Source organism: Oryza sativa, chromosome 10 (assembly GCF_034140825.1).
Source record: "Oryza sativa Japonica Group chromosome 10, ASM3414082v1".
Taxonomy (NCBI): Eukaryota; Viridiplantae; Streptophyta; class Magnoliopsida; order Poales; family Poaceae; genus Oryza; species Oryza sativa.
In genome coordinates, this window is record NC_089044.1 from 16,155,330 (window position 1) to 16,177,894 (window position 22,565).

Sequence of the window (22,565 nt, forward strand, 5' to 3'; positions counted from 1 at the left end):
TTTATTTATTTGTAGTTCTAATTAGAAAGGTAGCCCGTACAAATACACGGGTATGTATCTAGGGTTCACTTGGGATACTTGTATACCATCAACAGGAGTATTCGTGCTACATTTCAAAATTAAGATTTGTCTAAAAATCTTCTTAACCGGTATAGCTTGGATAACTTTTTCTAAGCTATTTATTGGCTTTATACTACTCTCTCCGTTTTAGGTTATAAGATGTTTTGACTTTGTTCAAAGTCAAACTACTTTAAGTTTGATTAAGTTTGTAGAAAAAAATAGTAATATTTTCAACCCAAGACAAATTTATTATGAATATATATTATATAACTATATATAACTATTATATGGCATTTTAATTTTAAGGTGCTACGTATTAAACGGCACCGGTGTCACAGTGACCTGACCCACCCACTCCTCACCACCCCACTCCCCTCCCGACTCCACCCACTTTGATTCATGAGTTAAATTTTTACTGCTACATAGCCTACCATATATATCCACGTTTAGTCAGTTAAATCTTAACTATGTGTGATTCAGCAACTATAATAAACGTGACTTAGCATATTGAGTTATTTATTAACTAAAGGAATCTTTTTTTACTCATGCCTTAATTTTTTTTTGTAATTATTATTTCTCTTCTGTTTCATTATGTTTTTGCAAAAATTAAAGTCTATGTTTTTTTATTTTTTTTATGAATCAAATATTCTTTTTTTCGCTCACATTGAACAAGTCAGTTAATTTTTAACTATGTCTGATTCAACAACTATAAAAAACCAGACTTACCGTATTGAGTTATTTATTAACTCAAGGAAACTTTTTTTTCTCATGCCTTAATTTTCTTTTTTTGTTATTATTATTGTTCTTCTAATTAATTATGTTTTTGCAAAAGTTAAACGTCTATTTATATTAGGTGTTGATACAGCTGTACGCCTGTACCCACCATTCTCATTCTTTAATTTCTCATACGATCCTGATTTTTCAGATCGATGACGAGACATATGTGAGGAGATCCTAACATCCCTCAACTATCGAGGCGGATCTGGGGGGATTGACGCCCTGTTCTTCTTCATAGCCGGCGGAGGAGCGTTGGCGGTGACATCTCCGACAGCATGGACTCGTCAGTGCGGTGGTGCCGATGGTCTTCTCCCTCGGGAGTGAGATTTTGTTTTTCTGTAACTTTTTTATTTTCTTTTTGTATTTTTTACAGCAGCAAGGAGGCTACCCCGATTTACGCGGATCTGGCGACGGTGCGGCGGTGGCAGCCATGCGGGCGAGGCCATCCCGAGCGGTGGCCGGTGACTGGGCGACCTGGTGGGGTGGAGCAGCGGTGGCGTGGTGGTCGTCGGCAGGGACGCCATCGGATTTGTGGCCACCGATGGCCGTCACGACCAGGAGCAGCCGCAGCATCATCCCTTCTCCCATCGCCTTCCATTGCAGTGGCAGGCCAGGCCTGATGGCGTCACATCCATGGCCGCTTCCTCACCACCGCCATCACTGTGGAAGATGACGGCGGGAGGGACAGCAGCAACAAGAGGAGGCGGTGGCACCGCCGACACAAGCAAGTGTCATCGACGGGCTACGACGGCAACAAACATCCACCATGCGCGGATGCGCCGCTACCGCCCATTGGGCCTTCTACCCTCCTTCCAAGCAACTCCCTATGGTGGTCCCAGCACCACTGGGAATCTGGGATGGCCTCCGGTCCGTCGGTGGAGGCTGCAGACGAGATGACGGCGCTTGGATCTACGGGACTACGGCTGCAGGTCTTCATCGTCGGCTGTCGAGCTCCAGCCAGGCCTCTTCCTATCAGTGCTGCCTGGATGCTCTGTGTGGTGGGGGTTTTTCTCTGAGGCGTCGATGCCTCGTTCATCTTCACCGGCGGAAGGAGCAGAAAGGAGGACGACGATTGAACAGTCGACGCCCGCTATTTCCGTTTTTTCTATCTAGACATCATCGAGAGCAACCCATATTTATTTCCTCACCCCGTGTCCATGTTCTTTTTTTGTTCCTTTTTTTTTTCCCACCGTGTGTATAAGTGTATCAAGATCACTACATGCACGTGATTCATCCCAGCGGAGTTAAAAAATTACTAGGCCATGTCTTTTTTTATGTCAACAAAAATCTTACTATGCCCACTGGGAATGATAAAGTGAAAATGCGCAGTAATTTTTTTACATGATAAGTTTATGAGAGACCCCAACAAGGGAAAATATATGGTGAAAACTACATATGTGGTGAAAACATGAAAACTACTTTTGGATCGAAAAATAGATGTTCATCAACATCATCACGAGTAAAAATTTACTCGCATATTCACTCATGAGTAAAATTATATATATTGTCTTTTGGCCTGCATGAATTGGCCCTATATAAATGTCACTTGATTTGGGTTAAATGTTTGATAGATGAACGATCATTTTTACCACATGCATTGGCTGGAGTAGAGGAAGCGCTTGAATTTACAGTTGCTAACTAGCTAAGTGTTGGAGAAGGATTTTTGTCATTTGGAGGACATCCCCTCATTTGTGCATGACGTTTAAAAGTCATCATTTTTTTAAAGATATATCAATATGTGATGTCATTCTAAAAACATGCAAATTTAAATTTGACTTATACATTAGAAACAAAAACAACAAATTTGACTGCGAATCACATGTTCTGTTCACTGTTAAATTTGTTATTTTTTTTCTACTTATATAAGTTAAATTTAAACAACATGTTTATGGAGTGGCATATCATATATTGACATGTCTTAATAAATTTTTATATTTTTTATTACTTCTTAAACGACATGAAAAACAGGAGGACATCCCTTCAAGGGATGAATAGAGTTTCCCCTATGTGTTAAGCCTTCATGCATGTAGTTTCATGATACTCCATCCATTTTATATTATAAGTCGCTTTAAGTTTTTTAAAGTCAAACTTCTTTAAAGTTTGACTGAATTTATAAAAAATATAGTGACATTTATAGCATTAAATTAGTTTTATTAAATCTAATATTGAATATATTTTGATAGTCCCATGTGGCCTACGTGGCGCGTGGGACCCACATGGGCCCCATATGTCAGCGTGCCACGTCAACTCCCCTTTCCCCCTCTTCTTTCCCTTCTCCCCTCTCTCTCTTTCTCGCACTCTTCTCTCGTAGGCCGGCGTCCTCCTCTGCCGCCACATCAAAAGCAGGAAGGGTGCCCACCGGCGGGGAGAAGGGGCGCCGTGCGTGCCGACCCGGGCATGCGTGCCGCGGCGGGATCCGGCGGGGACGAGGGGGACGACGACGCCGACGAGGAGGAGAGGAGGAGGTCAGCGTCGCGACGGCGGCACGCCAAGGGAGGGTCGGCGCCTCCGGTGTCATCGCCGCCGCACCGAAGAAGAGGGTGAAGAGGGGGGGTTGGATTTGGAGCATGATCGATGCTCATCCATCGATCCGACGTGCTCGGATTCCCACTTCGATCCCCCCTTCACCTTCGTCTTCCTCTCCTCTCCGCTCTCCTGCTTGCTTCTTCTCCGCTGTCTCTCCGATGGGCTCAGCTTCAGGTGAGCGAGTACACCTCGTCTCTTCTGCGTCAGCTTTGTGTTCCAGTGTACGTGCTGCTGACATGTGCGATCAACGATTGAATTGAAGAGCATGATGTCAGGGAGCACCTCCTGGTCGTGGACGGCGTCGGGGAAGAAGGGACGACGGTGGTGGCGGGGGGGGGGGGGGGTGTTGACGGTCCTTAAATCATAATATCTGACCGTCAATACCTGCATATAATGAAGTAAAACATGGTATCCAACTTAGTGGTAGGTATTACTACTAATCATTTCCACTAGTGTTGGTGAAATGTGTGTATGCAGGTAATTTGAGGAGAAAACACATCCGTCATGTGACAAAATGCACCTCCGCGCATTCAGAACGCGTTTACACGGATTAGAGGCCCAATAAGTCAATAAAAACCATTTAGAATTGAGCCAAAACATAGCCCAGGTTATTGGGGGCCCACTAAGCAACCTCCCGGCCGAAGGAGAGGCCGGGAGGACACTTCGGCCGAACCTGTTCTGCGGCCGTTCATCGGCAGATTACACGTGTACGCTCCTGATCACTTCCCAATGGCGGTTCCGGAGAATTTTGGACATTTCGCATAGGCTGTAACCGTCATACCCGCCTATAAAAGGAGGAGCTCACTCTCATTCCAAGACACACAACTTTGAGCTGAATTACAAGAGGCTCTATTGTATCTTTTATACATTAGAATAAGATAGAGAGTGAGGGGAAGCTCTGGAGGAGTGCCCGGAAGTTTGGCGCTCATCCGACTTCTACCTCGACGAGTGTAGCTTCCTAGGAGGAATTCTGGAGGAGTACCGGAGCTGTCGGTACACTCTACTCTGGGTTCGGAGAACTTCTTCTATTAAGTAAGCATTCGTGTTCCTTTCTTATGTTATTTAATTACTTAGTCTGAGTAAGATATATTTTCATCTTTGCGGGTTCATTGTTTAGTATTTGTACTAAGTGCTCTAGTACTAGGACTCTAGATAGAGAATGAAGTTCCTGTACAAGTATTAGAGTAGTAATTAATAGCTTAGACGTGGTGTCTAGGTTAGAGATTACCTTTATTTGTTTTGTATCCCACGGATTTGTTAGAGGTAGGCGGCAGGTGGTGATAGCCCTGAATTCCGTCCCAGTAATCCTCCACGTTCGGATACATCATAGAGCTATAGCCGGAACCACGCTGGCAGACCAGCAGGGGTCGATGCACGAAGCAACAGATAGGAAATTACCTTTGCTTAGCTTAGATAATTAAAGCACATAGAAAGTCCTCTCTAGCCTAACCTACCTATAGTTGTTGTCCTTGGATTGTCTTAGCCTTAGGTAGATTTCACACGTTCCCTGAGTTCGATATCCTTTTGGGGTCACCCGAAGGTAAAGTGCTACAGCGGTATTCCGTGCGCTTGCGGATTTATCTGTGATCGTAAGAAATACCAACAGGAGGGGCGAAGAGACGGGTGCTGGGGCTGACGCGGCGGTCGGAGGCGAGCGGCGAGGAGATCCTGCAGAGCGTCGACCTGGACGTGCCGCGAGGGGTGGTCGTCGGTGTCATCGGGCCCAGCGGCAGCGGCAAGTCCACGCTGCTCCGCGCGCTCAACCGCCTCTGGGAGCCTGCGCCGGGTGCTGTGCTCCTCGACGGCGTCGACATCTGCGGTATCGACGTCCTCGCGCTCCGCCGCAAGGTCGCGCCGCCGCCCTCCTCTCTCCCGCCTCGCCTGCCGGCCTCTGCAGTCTGCACCCGCCGCTTTGCCTCGCCCAGAAAGAGAGAAGAGGAGAAAGAGGAAGGGTGATGACGTGGATTACGCTGACATGTGGGTCTCATGTAGGTCCCACGCTGACTCAGCCTCCACGTATCCTAAAACCGGGGTCAAAACCGCTGAGGGACCTTTTGTGACCGGTTTTGATTAGCTAAGGGATACGGGATATCTGGTTTTGCGGTTTGAGAACGATTTTGTATATGGATGACAAGTTGAGGGACCTTGGGTGCACTTTTTCCAAATTATCAGCTAGCTTGAACTCGTCATGAACTCATGATAGGATGATATTGGTTACAGAAACAACTAAAAAGACTCTACGGAGAGATCCAAAAGTAATGGTAGTAGTTACAAAATCCTAGAATTTCATGAAATGTGAGTGAGTGCATGATTTTGTCATCAACTCGATCGAATTTCCTTAATAGGCTCAACTGGAGCGCCTCTGAAACTTGGGCCTCATGTAAGCCCAGATCTTGTGGAGAAAGTAAGCTACGGCCCAGATGGATAAACGGCTTGCGCCGCCTAGCTTATCCTAGACGTCAAGATTGGATGCAACGGTGAAGTTTGCAACACATGGCTCATTTTCCTCTGTTATATTTTCCATATGAGATACTACTCCGCCTTAAAAAAATCAATCCTAGTATAAACTTGAACACGCATATATCTAAATTCGTAGTTAGGATTGGTTTTTTATGAGACGAAGGGGTACACATGGTTGAAATTAATATTTATATAACCTAATAATTACTTCCTCTGTTTTATGCTATGAAACGTTTTGACTTTTTTCTAAATCAGACTTCTTTAATATTATCCAAGTTCATAGACAAATATAGAAACATTTTCAACACCAAGCAAATAAAGAATCAAAATATATGCATGTTTTCATTACATTGAAAATCTTTAGCTAACCACATCGGGCATTTGAATTTTGCCATGGCTGAATCCTAATGTCTACCTTGTTAATTTTGCCTCCCTCATTTTCCGGAGAGAAAATTGCCTTCTCCAACTGAGAAGCAACAATGTTAGAAATTATATCCTCCAAAATATTAGGATGGCTTTGGGTTAAATACTGAAATTCATCTGTTTCTATGATCTTAGCCAGTGCTGTTGGGGAGCTAAAGAACTCGATGCACGCCTTGTTCAGACCACGACAATTGTGCTTGTCGGTTAGCACCAAGAGGGTTGCTACAGAGTCAGCATCGATGTGGTTACTCAACCTTTCTTCGCATTTAACCTTTAGCCTTTCTAGGCCATATTTGTCCGCAGCAACAAGTAGATGCTGAGCCATTGTCGCATCTTCTTCTTGATCCATCTCTAGCAACGTATCCGTGTAGATGAAGTTAAGTAGAGCTTTGAACACTTGTGCATCCATGTCATTTATCTCTATCACGTCGTTTACGTTTACACCCTCCTTCATTGGCCCAAAGTGCTCCGCCACAAAGACAGGCGAGCGCACCGCGAGCACCAATCTGTGCGCGGCGAAGGTCTCGCCGCCAACTAGGAACTCTACATCGGCGCACCGTTTACTTGAGAGAAGATCGCCGTAATGCAGGTGCATGTCCGACGACGGTGGCACCGCGATGATGGGTGGCGGCGTTTCCTTGGTGATTACCACATGGACCCCGATAGCGAAGCAATCGTCTTGGACATGTCCCGATTTTTCCAAGTCGCCCTTTGCAATGAAGGTTTCAAACCCTAGGTTGTTAGCCATGTCGTCTTGGTTCGAAGTGCTCAACAGTCGGGTGGCGTGGGTGTGAGACGGCACTGGTTTCCCGTGCTGGTCGAGCAGGCTGAAGGTAGCCTGCACCATGACAGCCTCGGCGATGGCGTCATAGAGAACGAGGTAGATAGAGATGAAGTCCTTGCTAATGTCGTTCTTTCCGTGTGGGTAGTAGCAGATGTACCAAGTGCGGTCTCCCGCGTTGAACGGGAAGGAACTGAGAGATCTGTAACAGTGGACTTGTAAGGTGCGGGAGTAGCCATCGATCTTGAGCACGTGATAGGCTTGCGTTGTGACGACGGTGGAGGCGGCGGCTGACCGAGACGGGGTGGGACAGCCGCCGCCGGCGACATTGGACGCGATGCTCGCCGTCGCCATGGTAGGAATAGGATGTTGGATGGGCGGAGGCAGGGGTATGTATGTACTACGCGTCCTCTGTTGGCTTGGCCGTCGCGTAAAAAGGTACGTTTGCTAATTAAACACCTGCGTTCTCTTGTGCTTGCCTATATATGACACGGCCCGGGAGAGAAGTGTTGATGTTGATGTCCGACTCCAATTAATTGGTTGCCCGGCCGGAGAAGAGAAAGAAGGATCCCGATTTTAAGTTGTACTGTTTGGAGCTTCTCGGATACCAAGTTGTATTCCTGTACTCCTTCGTGCTGCTTGTCCAACAATACAGCTAGAGCTGGAGTTATATACTCAGTTCGTTTCATATTATTATAATTAAGCTGCTTTGAGTTATTTGAGTAATTGATTAAGTCTATAAAAAATATAGCAACGTTTTTTTTTAAAAATAAGTTTCACTAAATCTATCATTGAGTTATCTTTATGATATATTTATTTTATGTTGAAAATATTGGTATACTTTTATTTATAAACTTGATTAAACTTAATTTGTATGACGTGGCACACTGATCAAATATTTGCTCGTGTCAGTGTCGTGCATTGATCAGATCGTCGATAGATACACTGATATACATCATTCCATGAAGTGCTATAGCTCGATCTTGGATTTGTTATATAAAAGAGTCCAAATTACCTCTCTGAATTATTGTGATAGCTCGGGTTACTTGTAAACTATATAACCGAACATTCTACGCACCAAACTTTTCAAACCAGATGAATAACTTTCCTAAAATAATCTGGAACGATTTTTAGCCTGCATAGCACACTTGTGATAATTCAGTTAAAAAATAATGCCCCCTCTACCCTAAAACATAGAAAGTTTTAGCTTCGGCAGGAGTAGAGAACAGGGATAAAAGACTTGGTTGCCTTGTAACGAGTGAGCTATAGGCAGACGATGTTAATCGATATGCTAATCATTAATCAATAAAGTGCCTTGATCCCTTGCAACTTGCATGTTCTCTGCATTCCCCCGCACCCCGGCGTCGGCCGTCGCACCCACACTCTCCTTGCCTCTTGCTGCCTTGCATGTCGTCGCCACCGGAAATACATATCATATATACTAGCATATTGTATTGCAACGAGATTTTGATTGATGAAAATGATTATTAACCTGCTATTATCATGATTTTCTGTATACATTTTCTCTCAGATTCTACATATATTTGTAATTAATATATGTGTTCTATGATCATACAATATTATTTTTTTCTACTTACAAAAAGTAGATATGGTTGTGGGGGTAGTTGGTATGTGGTTCCCTGGCCTCACATGTCTTTTCTTCACTTCAAAAGGGTAAAGAGTTGGTGGTGAGAGTGGTGGCAGATTCACCACAACTTTGTTTTCAGAGGAGTATAGATATAGATATATGTACGATGGAGGACTTAATGTTGATATATAATATATAATTAAGTTTAAAAAGCACATGCAGCTAGCTCGTAAGTACGGGCGACAAAAACTGATTGGAACATATAATTGGAAATCTTTAACTAAAGTATGTCTGATACCAAATTCCGATTTCTACGCTGTTGATTTGGCCTTCTTGGTTTTTTGATAGGAAAATTGCTCTCTCCAGTTGACGAGCAACAATGTTGAAACTTATGTCCTCCAAAATATCAGCACAGCTCTGGATCAAATACTGAAAATCACTTGTACTTACAATCGCGGACAATACTGCTAAGGAGTTAAGGAACTCAAAGCATGCCTCCTTGAGACCATAGCAATAGTGCTTCTCAGCTAGCACCAAGATGGTTGCCACGGAGTTGGCATCAATATGGCTACTTAATATTTCTAAGCAGATCATCTTCAACCTATGCAGGCCATACTTGTCTGCTGCAGCAAGTAGATGTTGAGCCATTGCGGCCTCATCTTCTTGATCCATCTCCGGCAACATGTCTGTGTAGATAAACATAAGTAAAGCCCTGACACTTGCGCCTCCATATCAAATATCGGTATCTTGTTTACAGTAGTACCCTCCTTTATCAGCCCAAAAAGCTCCGTCATGAAGACAGGCGATCATGCTGCGAGCACCAATTGATGCGCGGTGAAGGTCTCGCCGCCAACTAGGAACTCAACATCGGTGACGTACCGTTCTTCGCTCGAGAGAAGATCGCCATAATGCAGGTGCATGTCCGATGGTGCTACTAGAAAAATCATTTGTTGATAGAAAAAAAATCGTGGCATCAATACTAAAATTGTGGCAATAGATACATGTTGCCACAATTTTAAAATCGTTGCTAGCCGTGGTAATAAATGGCATGGTAATAGGTTATTGCGACGATTTTTATTTAGTAGTAATAAATTTAGATGTTGCCACGGAATGGATGTGGCAAAAAGTCATATTGCAACACTTCACATCGTTGTAATAAAAATTATCGCCACCACTCCATATGTAGCATTAGTTTTACGTACCAAATTAAAAATTCAAATATTAATCTATCATCCTATCTATTTATTTTTTTTGATATCGTGTCTTGGCTAGGATTTGAACCTAAGACCTATCCTTCACGCGTGCTCTCCTTTACCAACTCACCTACGCATCAATTCTATTGGAAAATGCATATCGTTCCATTTAAGCCTACCTAACTGAGATTTGAATCATAGATTTGAATATCTAAAAGATTTCAAATGAAAAAGTTATCACCTATAAAATTGTAGATCTCGTCGAGAGCTATAATTTCCATATAAAATTTGTCTCTATCCGTGTCCATATGAAAAAAATTAAGTTAAATTATGAGACGCCAATTTTTTTATTGCAACGAATTTGTTGATCGTGGCAACAAAAAATAGTGAAAAGTACCATGGACTATGTAAATTGCCACAAAAATTAAAATTGTGGCGATAGAACATGTTTTTTTTTGCAACAGTATGATTTTTTGTGGCGATATCTCATTTTCTATTGCAATAAAAGTACTAAATAAAACAACGATTATAGATCGTTGCAATAAAATATAATTATTTGCCATAGAAAAATTATCATTGCAATAGTACAATATATTGTTACGAATTATTTTTTGTTGTAATAATTTGGTAGCAATAGCTCAATTATCTTGTAGTGGTGGCACGGTGATGGACGACGGTATTGCTTCCTTGGTGACGACCACATGGACCCCGATGGCAAAGCAATCGTCCTTGAGATGTCCTGATCGCTCTAAGTCGTCTCTTCTGATGAAGCTATTATACCAGCTATTATACCCCAGGGTCTTAGGTAGAGTGCCATAAAGAGAGAATTTAAGTAGTGGGGTTGTGAGGGTGTGAGATGGCATCGGGTTCCCCTTTTGATCGAGCAAGCTAAACGTAACCTTTGCCGACACTATGTCGGCGGTGGTGTCCTAGAGAACGAGGTAGATGGAGATGAAGTCCTTTGCTTTCCTTGGTGCACCCTATTGGGCAGTAGTGGATGCACCAGGTGTGTCCTCCGGCGCTGAATGGTGAGGAAAGGAACAAGTGCTGGCTAGGGTCGTTGGATTTCAAGGTGTTGGAGTAGCCATCAATAGTGAGCACATGGAGGGTTCGTGCAGCGATGATGGTGGAGGCTGACCGTGATGGCGGGGTGACGCCGCACTCGCCATCGACGATGTTGGGCACGGGGGTCGCCGTCGACATGCCTTCCGCTGGGCTGTCGCTGGCGTCGGAGAGAAACACTCAGGGGTCTTCTGGCTAGCTTCACAAGGTGGTGGGCTAGACGACTTGGGTTCGAAACTTCACCCCTTCTAATTATTTAATATTAGGTTCTTCCCTAATATTCGTGTTTTTTTTTAAGTCGCTGGTGTCGGACACCACGCGGGGTTCGTTGCCTGTTTAATTTATGGCCATTGTCCGTAGAAGATTTAAGTCCGAACAAATTGAACACATGTGTTCTTATACGGAAAAAAGAAGCTGGCATATCCAACTAAGACACGGAGAGATCGAAGTGTTGATATCTGACTCTCCAATTGCTTGCTTAAATTCGTGATGAAGAGAGAAAGAAAGGATTCCGGGCGATTTTTGATTTGTAGCTTCTCGGATTGGTCTAGTACTTTGATTCGTTTGATTCTCTACTAATCGAACAAACGTGTCCGAAAAGGGCTCGTCCACACTCCTTGGCCATCGTCCATTTACTAATAGTAGAAAGTTTGTCCCTGCCCCTAAATGACTAATGGAAAGTTTACGGACAGTAAGTTTGTTTTTTTAATTCGAATATTTATAGGCAAATTTTACTACATGACATTGTAATTATGTAGTTTTACCTCAGGGATACCGCGTAAGTAAAGTCTTGAGGGAAGACATCTCATAATCGTGGATATTTGCCGATGAACACCGCGCCGTCTAAAGGAAACTTGCTGTGCTGACGTGGCGGACGGTAGGCTGTTTTTTGACGTGGTCGGACCTAAATGCCACTGCGCCTAAGAGGCTCGTTTGTTCGCGGTGAAAAGATGGCCCGGCGTCGGCGCATCCCAGACTCGGGACGGCCACTCCGGCCGAGCTAGAGAGAGGAACGGCGTAGTGCTTGTTTTGGAGGGAGGGATCCACACGCGCCAAGCTTGGGGGGGTGCCAGATCTAGTTGTCGCTCCCGGGTAAACCAGCGACAGGGAGGGGAGGGAGGGACGCCGCCACCCACGGCCACCCACGCCGCTGCCTCTCGCACCGCCTCCTCTCATCCACCCCCGCGCGCCGGCCACTCATCCGTCGTCTCACCGCCACCACTACCGCCGATGCCACCACCACCAATGCACCACACTCCGACCCCTTCACCGCCGCGCTCGCAGAGTGCACCAGGGAGCGCGCCACCGGCGCGGCCACCGCCATCCACGACCTCTTCCCCGCGCCGCCGGCGCCACCGCTGCCAGCCTCCTCACGCCGCTGTCCATCCATCTGCCTCCCACTCACATGCGCGCAACCATCGCCATGGCCCCTCCTCGCGCGTTGCCGGTTTGCCTCCTACTCCTCCTCCTCCTCTTGCTCGCCGTGCCGTGGCCACCGGTGGCGGTGACAGGGCCGCTACTGTTCGAGCTGAGAGCGCGACAGGTGCCAGCGAGGGCATTGCTATGGCCGGCGAGCAAGCTGCGATTCCACCACAACGTTAGCCTCACTGCGCGCGGTGGAAGGGTGCGTTGTCTTTCCCGTCAAGGGCCTCGCTGCGCGCGGCATTTGGCTGCACGGCCACCGCGTTCGACACCTCGCACACGCTCGGTGGCAGCGGCGTCGTTGGCTCTTTGCTCGTCGTCGGCTCTCTGCTCCTGAGCCAAGCTAGGACTCATAAGGCGCAGGGGCATTTACGTCCGACCGCGTCAAAAAACAGCCTCCCGTCCGCCACGTCAATACGGCAAGTTTCCTTTAGACGGCGCGGTGTCCATCGGCAAATATCCACGATTATAGAATATTTTCCCCTAAAACTTTACTTTCGCGGTGTCCTTGAGCTAAAACCACACAATTGCGATGTCCTGTAGCAAATTTTTCCATATTTTTATGTGCGAGCTGTTGCTGCTGCTTACCTCCTAGCACCTTCTTTTCAAAATGTATGACGCCCTTGACTTTTCACACAACGTTTAATTATTCGTTTTATTTAAAATTTTAATGTAAATATGTAAGAGTATAAGGGCCTGTTTGGGGGAGCTTAAGATTATGAGAAGCAGTCGGTTGGTAGCCAACTTCTGAAAATGGAAAAACTGAGTTTTCCAACTTTTGACTGTTAGTTTATTTTCTGGATTCTACAACTACAGTTTCTCAGAATCTAAACTAAAAGCTGAACTGTGGGGGGAGCTTATGATTCTGGGAGAAGCTGCAGCAGGTAGAAACTCCCCCAAACAGCCCTAAGTTAAGATTGTAATTTATTTGATGATAAAATAAGTCACAATAAAATAAATAATATTTATATCACTTTTTAATAAGATGAATGGCGAAATGTTATAAAAAGAATCAACAACGTCATATATTTTAAAATGAAGGGGATATTTCACAAGCAGATGAGCAGATTGGCAAGTAGTTAATGTATCTTCAGATGCGGCAACCGTTTGAACAAAGTGGCTAGGTGGGGAACGGTATTAGTTGGGGGCAAGCATTGACAGTTGATTGCAGATGCAATCGCTACTTGCCTCTTCTCGCCCACTTGATCATGTTATGGAATCAACCAATTAGGAATGACGTGGCACCGCTATTTGCTACTATGGCGTGGGGGTAGGTGGGAGCTCCTACGAGTTGGGGGACCAGTGCGACTGCATTTCTCAGCCCCGTCAGGGCCGGCGGCTGTTTGTATAAGCACCACAAGTTAAACTTTTCTAGGAAGTGGTTTCTACAAGCATCACGAATGCACGGAAATACATTTTAGTTCCTCTGGGGAATATTCACTTGTGTATCTTTTTCTAGCAAACTTGATGCAAATAGTTATATTTTTTTCTTAAAAAATGATAATGCGGAGTATAGTGACATCAGGTCCTGTTCGAGAACCCAACACAGGCGAAATTAATTTTTGGATTTTTTTGGCACGCTTTTTAAATTGCTAAACGGTGTGTTTCGTGCGAAAATTTTTTATATGAAAGTTGTTCTAAAATATCATATTAATCTATTTTTTAAGTTTGTAAAAATAAAACTCAATTAATCACAAGTTATTACCACCTCGTTTTACGTAAAACACTTATTTTTCATCTTCATCTCCATCTTCAGGAGATTCAAACAGAGCCAACACTCTATCAAGTTTAAATTTTATCTACACATTAAGAAAAAAAATGAATTCGGGTATAAATAGTATCGCTAGTATGATCAGTTGAATTTGTTTTTCTTTATTATATGTGAATGGGAAAATGGAGTATGAACCAGAGATTTTGTGGAGTGGTATATTTGTGATATGAATATTTTTTTTAAAAATTATTCATATATGCACAAATGAGAGGAGACATTCTCTCGAGGCTTGAAAACAGTTTCCCATGCACGATGACAGTGTGGATGTGCAACTGATGACGTGCTACGGGACGGCGTACATCGGGTTTCTGACTAATTACCGTTGAGGAACCGGGGAAGCAGTCAATCCCGAATCAGATCAAACCCTGCTTCTTCCTGTTAACTCCTAGCTATAGCATACCAAGCAATTGGAGTTGGATACCAACACTTCTCTTTAGCTCTCCTACAAGAGGCTAGGAAGAGGTAGCTTAGAAATCAGAATCCTGTGCACAGCGGCGCGCTGCCAACCAACAGAAAAACGCAGGCCTCAGCTCCTACATCTCCGTCGGACGTCGGGCTGGAGTACGCAGGCATGACGACGACGACGATCACGTCCAGCGTCTGTGCCGGTCCTCCGCCGTCGAGGTCCACCACCACCATCACAGCGGAACGAACCTACCACATAATCAAGATCCCGGGGTACTCCAGCACCTTGAAAGTCGGTCATGGCCAGGCCCTCCGTACCTCTCCGTTCAGTGCGGGAGGTCGCACCTGGTATATCAGCTACTACCCAAACGGAGGGCGAGAAACCAACAAGCACTGCATCTCTTTCTTCATCCATCTTGACGATGACACGGTCAATGACGATGTCATGGCGCAGGTTACGTTCAGCTTGCTCGACCGACACAGGAATCCAGTGCGGTCACACACTATCACCACCACATTATATAACTTCTCGGTGCCTAATAGTAGCGCGCTTGGGTTCGAAAACTTCATTAGAAGGGACGAGTTACAACGATCGGAATATCTCAATGACGACTGCTTCGCTATCGCGGTTCGTCTGGTCATCACGGAGGAACCATCATCCTTCACGGTGCCCCCATCGAACATGCACCTAGATTATGGTGATCTTCTATCAAGCAAAGAGGGCACCGATATCGAGTTTGTGGTTCGCGGCGAGACATTTGCCGCACACAGGTTGGTGCTAGCGGCACGGTCGCTGGTGTTCAAGGCGGAGCTATTCAGACCAATGGAGGGAGGCACCACGGATGTCATAAAAATTGATAACATGGATGCACAAGTGTTTAAAGCTCTGCTTGTTTTTATCTACACGGACACTTGGCCAGAGATAGATCAAGATGAGACGACTATGGTTCAACTACTCGTTGCAGCCAATAAGTATAGCCTATCAAGACTGAAGATAATGTGCGAAGATAGGTTGTGCAGCTATATTGATACAAGTTCAGTGGTTACCATGCTGATGCTAGCAGACAAGTACCAATGCCATGGTCTCAAGAAGGTGTGCTTCAATTTCCTTGCCTCTTCGAGAGCATTGTCTTTGGCCATGAAAGCAGATAATTTCCGGTGTTTAATCCAGGGCTGTCCTACTATGTTGAAGGATTTAATTTACAACATCGTTACTCATCAATTGGAAATTAAATTATCAGTGTAGTCATTAGGATTCATCCAAGACAAAATTCAACTGTTGAGAAAACTAAAGGTTTCTTTCATGGAATGAGTTCACCTACATATGCTTCAGTTTTTTAGCGCCTTCCAGCAAGCATATTTACAAGGAAAATCAATTTGCAATATAAAGTACTAACATAGTTATAAGAAAACGACGTGCATTATACTCTTCTGTGTTATATTATTAGACGTTTTGAGGGTTTTTTTTTCAAATTTGATCAAGTTATTTATAGAAAAAGATAGTGATTTTTGTCAATGGACTATACCCGACAACAGTACTTATAGAGCATATGGATCATTGGTACCTAGGTATATACTAGATTGTAACAAGAAGACATGGGTTTATACTGATTTGGACCATGAGTAACAACCTACTCTAGTTTATATGTATATCTTGTGGAAAGTACCACACGGATTACAAAAGGGGAGTTAGTTAGCTAATCTAATCCACCGAAGTTAGTTAGCTAATCTAATCCACCGACTTATACCGAGTAGATATCGGTGACTAGAGCTCTGACTTCCTCTGGATTTTACAAAAGGGGAGTTAGTTAGCTAATCTAATCCACCGACTAGAATATGCCGAGTAGATATCGGTGACTAGAGCTCTGACTTCCTCTGGATTGTCTCTCAATGTGGCTCTAGATATGGGTTATGATTCAATGCCCTCCCCCTCATAGGGAGCCCTGTATTTATACATGTATACACCCTTCTCTTCAAGTAGAACTCAAATAACCCCTTGAAAGATACAGGCCGAGGAAACCTTGTCTTCTTCTGGACGGACTCTGATGTCTTCTGTTCCCATGAAAACAGTTTCCTTTCTGGCTAGCTTTATTTCCATACTTTCCCATATAATATCATGTATGTGGTATTTCCGTATATCATGAATCTACATATAGGAGATATATCTTATCCATAACACTGACAATAGTTCTCAACCTCAATGCAAATGATTGGATTAACGTTCTTGACAATATAACCTGGAGATATATCTTTGTCGGAATTACCTAGCTATTCGCAGAAAACCGAGTAGGCACAAAATTTTCTACAATGAACATGACCATCTTTTGAATTTGTAATGAGGTCAGAAAAACAACCATCGTATAAAATTCTGCAAATATTCCACCGGTGATTTCTCCCTCTTTCTTGAAATACAAACCATCATACATGACTTATAAAATCTATTTATGAGATTCATCTAGGTTCCATTTGTGCCTCAGTCACACTTCCTCCCTTTTGTTTCCAACCTCGCGAGCACCAGAAAACCCTAGCAAAAACCCTTGTCACCATCGCCAAGCTTCCAATGGATCTGATCAATGAACGACTACTGTATCTGTGCACGGCGCTCAGGCGAAAGTGTGTCTTCTCAAAACTCAATTCTATGAATTTGCGGCCGGACCGTTGTCGTGCAACTGTTCGAATTCCAGCTCCCAGGTGTACCGCTCATTTCCACCGCGGACAGCAACGAGTCGACGAGACTTCTGCCCGCGTACATGGCAACGCAGTACGCGCCGGTGCATGGTGCCCTGGCCGTCGACATTCTTTGTCGTCGGTGCGAGCCCCTGTGCGCCAATTGGCGGGAGGCAGTGCAGCTGCCTCGCCATGGGGCTTGTGTCGCTCGCGCGTACGTAAATTTGTCGGCGCGTAAGTAATACGTCGTACGCGCCCTCGAGGTACGTGGCCAGCCAGCAGAGCCGGTGCGTGGCCGATATGATTCTCGACGACGACGCACTAAAACGGTAACCACCATCTCAATCGGGCGGCAACCCCCATTTCAATCGGATACAATGTTCATCACAGCCTAGGGGTTTGTTTGGGGGAGCTTTAAATTCTGAGAAGCAGTTATTTGGTAGCCAGCTTCCGAGAATCTGGAAAAGCTCTAAAACCCAGCTTCTCCAGCTTCTGGCTTCTTAGTTTATTTTTCAGAATTTGTAACTACATATTCTCAGAAGCTATGGACTGTTTGGGGCAGCTTCTAGCAGATGTGAAAAGTTATCTCAATCGAGCAAACGGCCGTCACGGATAAAGCTATCTTAATCGGGCCTTAATTAAAGCCCGTCACCGATAGCTTTGACCCAGACGACCAGTCAAACTATAGCCCGTCACGGATGACCTATCTCAATCGGGCCACAACTAGCGCCCATCACAGATGACCCTTATCTGTGACGGGCATTAAACCCTCATCTCAATCGGGTCTAAGTTAATGCCCGTCACAGATGAGTATAATCTAAATAAATAAATTTTATTTTTTGGCTAGCCAAAGGCCTTTGGTAGCCATGCCATGTCGTTCTGCCTCTCCCAGGCCATGTTCTTTTTTTGTCCTGACTCGTGTGCACCCAGGAAGAACTTCCCGGTCGGTCACCCATCCCAAAATTGCTCCAGGCCAAGCTCCGGAAAAGTAGTTGTAACTTTGTTGGTATGAGTATTCTATTAATCCTATTAAGCCCTAGGCCAGGATATCACACCTCAACATCCCCCATTCATATACATTCATTCACATACACAACCATCAATATATTTAGCACAACCACATTCACATAACATCCATTTTGATCACATATTTCATATCCATTCACATATTTCACTTGCAAAACCGAGTTAATTGGATCAAATATATATTTAGCAAGTATTATCATGAAGAGGAGGCAAATCGACTTCTAGGAAAAATGAATTTCGAATTGAATTTTATAATACTAAATAAACTCATATGAAAAAGCTGTCAAAAACAAAGTTGTAGAACTCATTGAGATCTGTCAAAAATAAAGTGTCGAGGTTATGGATACCACATACCTAATAGTAGTTGACTAAATCTCGGCAGGACCCACCACATACCATGTCTTATACGGAAACAACTTTCGGATATAGGGCGGGTTCCGCATAAGGAAGGATGGATATAGTTCTACATGGAAACGACAAGGACTACTCAGATTGTATCCATATTGATTTCCCTAGTTCTACTTGGACAAGGGGACATCTATGGGTATAAACACAAGACCCCCTAGGAAGAGAGGGGGCGCGGAACAATAGATCAAGACAATAGATCAACATGCAAGCCAACATACGCTAAGACAAGACGCCGGATATCAACATCAGAGATATGCCTAGAAGGACCATATCCGGTACCTATGGAGGCTGGCTGTAGAGATCTAGCGCTGTCTTTGATCTCACCGGATGCGGATTCGAGGAGGAAGGCTACCCTGTTGTTGACTACGGGATGGTTTTATGGCTGCCAAGTCGACAACAGTTAGATAGGCTAACCCAAATATTGTACTGGTGTGATTATGGTGAATAAGAGCAACGACCGGTTTCGGCCAACAGGATGTAGGACTATTACCTGTCAGATAAGGGGCCCGTACCTGTATAAAAATCATCGTCTTCATCTCTTTTACTACAATCTCGCATATATCCTAGTACCAACGATCCCCATACTATGCAAATACCGGAATCGCGACATCAAACGTCGACAGTGGCGCGCCAGGTAGGGGGATTTTGGTGCTTCAGGATTTTGACGAGATGGGTTCAAGAGATGGATTCTTCGCCAGCAAACTACTCAACGACTTCGTATGCTGGGTGATATGACCCGAACGAAGTACGTTCTCCGGCGGATCGGGATCTTCATCAAGCTTTGCCAAGTCATCGTCACTATGGATTTTTTGACTAGGGATACTTCAACTACTTTGGATCTGGGAAGTCAAACCCAACCAGAGTACGTGCCCCGACAAGATCGGAACCATCATCGTCATCGACAACTTGGTCTATCGAGATCATCCAAGCTTCAAGATACACGGCGTACCAAAAGATGTCAGATCATATGATGTCGAACGAGTACACAATAAGGTAATTGGTAAATCGGTTTTTCAAATTGATCTACTAATTTCGTAGATACATCCGGTATGTATCTACAAAGGTACGCAATATTTTATATGCAATTTATCGTACCTATTTTCAAGATCACACAACATTGTCAGATCAATAATTTATTATATTTACCTAGAGCATGTCTTTATACAATATCTATTGTGCGAGTGTTCCCGATGTTAAGCCGACTACGGTCTAATGCTGGGGGCTTGCTGTATTTTCTTTTGTATAAATCATGTGTGTTTACGGTTTACATGATGCCTAACATTTAGATCTGCTCGTTATATCCTGATAATACTAGAAGATTCATGCAGTTTTTTGAGTACATACTCGATATTCTCTGCTACATGTCTTGCCTTCTAGAAAATATTTTTCAGGAACAATTGAGCACTTGAGTAGGTTGTGGTCGAGTACACCCCATTATCGAGAACATTCTCGACAAATGCGGAGTTGTCGCACCCAACCTATCAATGAAGACCGACGACCTATCTCATAGTGCCAGCTATGGCTAAGCTATTCGAGAAAAGGTTGTTAACGGATAATTGTTCGCGAACGATGTCGGCTTGATCACCCGACATGATTGCGGACGGACATCCGGATATGCTATAAGTTGGGTATGTGAGTCATGCTGGCCACATGAGATGCACATGTAACAAACCAACTCTAGCGCCTCCAACCAGTAAATCGTAGCAATCTCTCGCACCGCAACTTCCATCGGTGCTCGAGAGATGATTCAAGTCGCTAGTTCTTGAACCAGTAAATCGTAGCAATCTCTCGCACTGCAACTTCCATCGGTGCTCGAGAGATGATTCTAGTCGCTGGTTCTCGAACCAGTAAATCGTAGCAATCTCTCCGCAACTTCCATCGGTGCCCGAGAGATAATTCTACTCGCTGGTTCTCGAACCAGTAAATCGTAGCAATCTCTCTCACCGCAACTTCCATCGGTGCTCGAGAGATAATTCTACTCGCTGGTTCTCGAACCAGTAAATCGTAGCAATCTCTCGCACCCCAACTTTCATCGGTGCTCGAGAGATAATTCTACTCGCTGGTTCTCGAACCAGTAAATCGTAGCAATCTCTCGCACCACAACTTCCATCGGTGCTCGAGAGATAATTCTACTCGCTAGTTCTCGAACCAGTAAATCGTAGAAATCTCTCGCACCGCAACTTCCATTGGTGTTTGAGAGATAATTCTACTCGCTGGTTCTCAAGAACTTTAAATTTAATTTTAGTTCGATTTTTGTGTGTCAAATGCAAAAATCATAAACAACATAATTGTATAACTCATCGAGATCTACAACTATTACAACTATTGTATCGGTCCTTTGTACAAATAAGTTCATTTGAACAATTCAAATTTTGAATTTCAAAATTTGATAACTTCGAATAAAAATTGGGATTAATAAATGATTTCAAATGGAAAAGTCACCAAAACCAAAATTGTAGAACTCATCGAGGTGCAAAATTTTATTTTGGTCATTTCTCCATCTGACTCTGTTTAAACAATTTGAAATTTGAAATTCAAAGTTTGAGAAATTCAAATAGAATTTTAGATCAGTGAACGACTTCAACTGAAAAAGTCATCAACAACAAAGTTGTATAACTCATCAAGGTCTATAACTTTTATTTTGTCCATTTTTCTATATAACATTTTTTTAACCGTTTGAATTTAAATTTAAAAATATAACAACTTCAAATAACATTTTCAAATACTAAATGATTTTAACTGAAAAAGTTATCAAAAACAAAGTTGAATAACTTATCAAGATCTAAAACTATTATTTTGGCCATTTCTTTATCCGATAAAGTGATAGTAACATTATTCACAAAATTGACATATCTCTTATCTGGTTTTATAAACTATAAGACATATATGAATTTTGATAAAAGTGTTATATAGAAAAATGACCAAACTAAAAGTTATAAATCTTGATAAATTATACAACTTTGTTATCGATAATTTTTTCATTTGAAATCATTTACTATCCGTAAAATTATTTTGACTCATAAAATGAATTATTATACTATAGTTAATTATTCTGCTATAGTTCAACTTACAAATATAAACATTTCATATGAAAAATAAAAAAATACTCATCGGTGACGGGCTTTAGTTAATGCCCGATAGAGATTAAGTCATCTCAATCGGGCATTAGTATATAGCCCGTCACTGATGATTCATCTGTGACGGGCCTAGTTGTTATCTCAATCGGGTCTCAAATTGGTGCGCGTCACAAATAATGATCATCTGTAATAGGCCCTAACATGAGGCTCGTTTGAGATATGGAATGTTATCTCAATCGGGTCTAAACTACGGTCCGTCCCTGATAGGTGTCATTCGTGACGGGCTTAAGTTTTATGCCCATCTAACATATCTGTGACCATATCTCAATCGGATACTTTTTCGGTCCGATTGAGATGACTTCCTTGTGACGGCCTGCTATTTATAGACATGTTAGAGGCCGTCACAGAAAGAAAGATCTGTACCGGTGACGAGGGGTGAGCGGCAGCATACATGGCGTCTCAAGCCGACGATCTCAACATTGATCTCATCCTGAATGTTTCGCGACCTTCTGCCGTGCCACCTCGATCGAGAAAACCAACCGCCGCGTCCACTGTCGTGATCAGCATCGATCACACGTACGACGTGTCCTCGCGCCCGAACCGCACCTTCCAGAACGCCAACGCGTTCCGCTGGCCGGTGGCATCGTAGAAGCAGCAGCCAGCAGGACGATGAGGCCCGAGCACGGCACATATGAGCTGCGGGTCCTTTCTCTTGCCGAATTTAGAGGCCCAAACGGTGCAGCCACTGCGCTAGTGCACACTTAGTCCCACCTCGCTTACCAAACATAAGTTTCACTCCTTTATAAACTGAGGCCAGGAGCACTTGTCAAGAAACACATTGTCGTCAGCCGAGCATAACATGTACCAATTGGGGAGGGCTGATAAGCGGGCGATTGGGCATTCTCTAATATTTTATGTA

General features: G+C 43.8%; 2 protein-coding genes and 2 pseudogenes across 3 annotated transcripts; 2 read left to right on the forward strand and 2 right to left on the reverse strand.

The window, feature by feature from the left end:
• Positions 1 to 1,322: 1,322 nt before the first annotated feature.
• On the forward strand, positions 1,323 to 2,177 carry LOC9266073 (uncharacterized; annotated as a pseudogene). The gene has a single exon (XR_001540490.3). The product of XR_001540490.3 is annotated as an uncharacterized protein (transcript).
• A 4,010-nt stretch (positions 2,178 to 6,187) lies between these two features.
• LOC107275434 (BTB/POZ and MATH domain-containing protein 1) lies at positions 6,188 to 7,381 on the reverse strand. Its single transcript, XM_015758195.1, has one exon. It carries the CDS (start codon positions 7,379 to 7,381, stop codon positions 6,188 to 6,190), a length of 1,194 nt encoding a protein of 397 aa, XP_015613681.1.
• Positions 7,382 to 8,891: 1,510 nt separating this feature from the next.
• On the reverse strand, positions 8,892 to 11,011 carry LOC136353548 (BTB/POZ and MATH domain-containing protein 3-like; annotated as a pseudogene).
• A 3,623-nt stretch (positions 11,012 to 14,634) lies between these two features.
• On the forward strand, positions 14,635 to 15,714 carry LOC136353602 (BTB/POZ and MATH domain-containing protein 1-like). The gene has a single exon (XM_066304611.1). The coding sequence runs from the start codon at positions 14,635 to 14,637 to the stop codon at positions 15,712 to 15,714; it is 1,080 nt and encodes a 359-aa protein (XP_066160708.1).
• Positions 15,715 to 22,565: the final 6,851 nt, after the last annotated feature.

Coding starts and splice junctions, on each gene's coding strand:
- LOC107275434 (XM_015758195.1), bottom strand. CDS start 7,381: ATGGCGACGGCGAGCATCGCGTCCAATGTCGCCGGCGGCGGCTGTCCC.
- LOC136353602 (XM_066304611.1), top strand. CDS start 14,635: ATGACGACGACGACGATCACGTCCAGCGTCTGTGCCGGTCCTCCGCCG.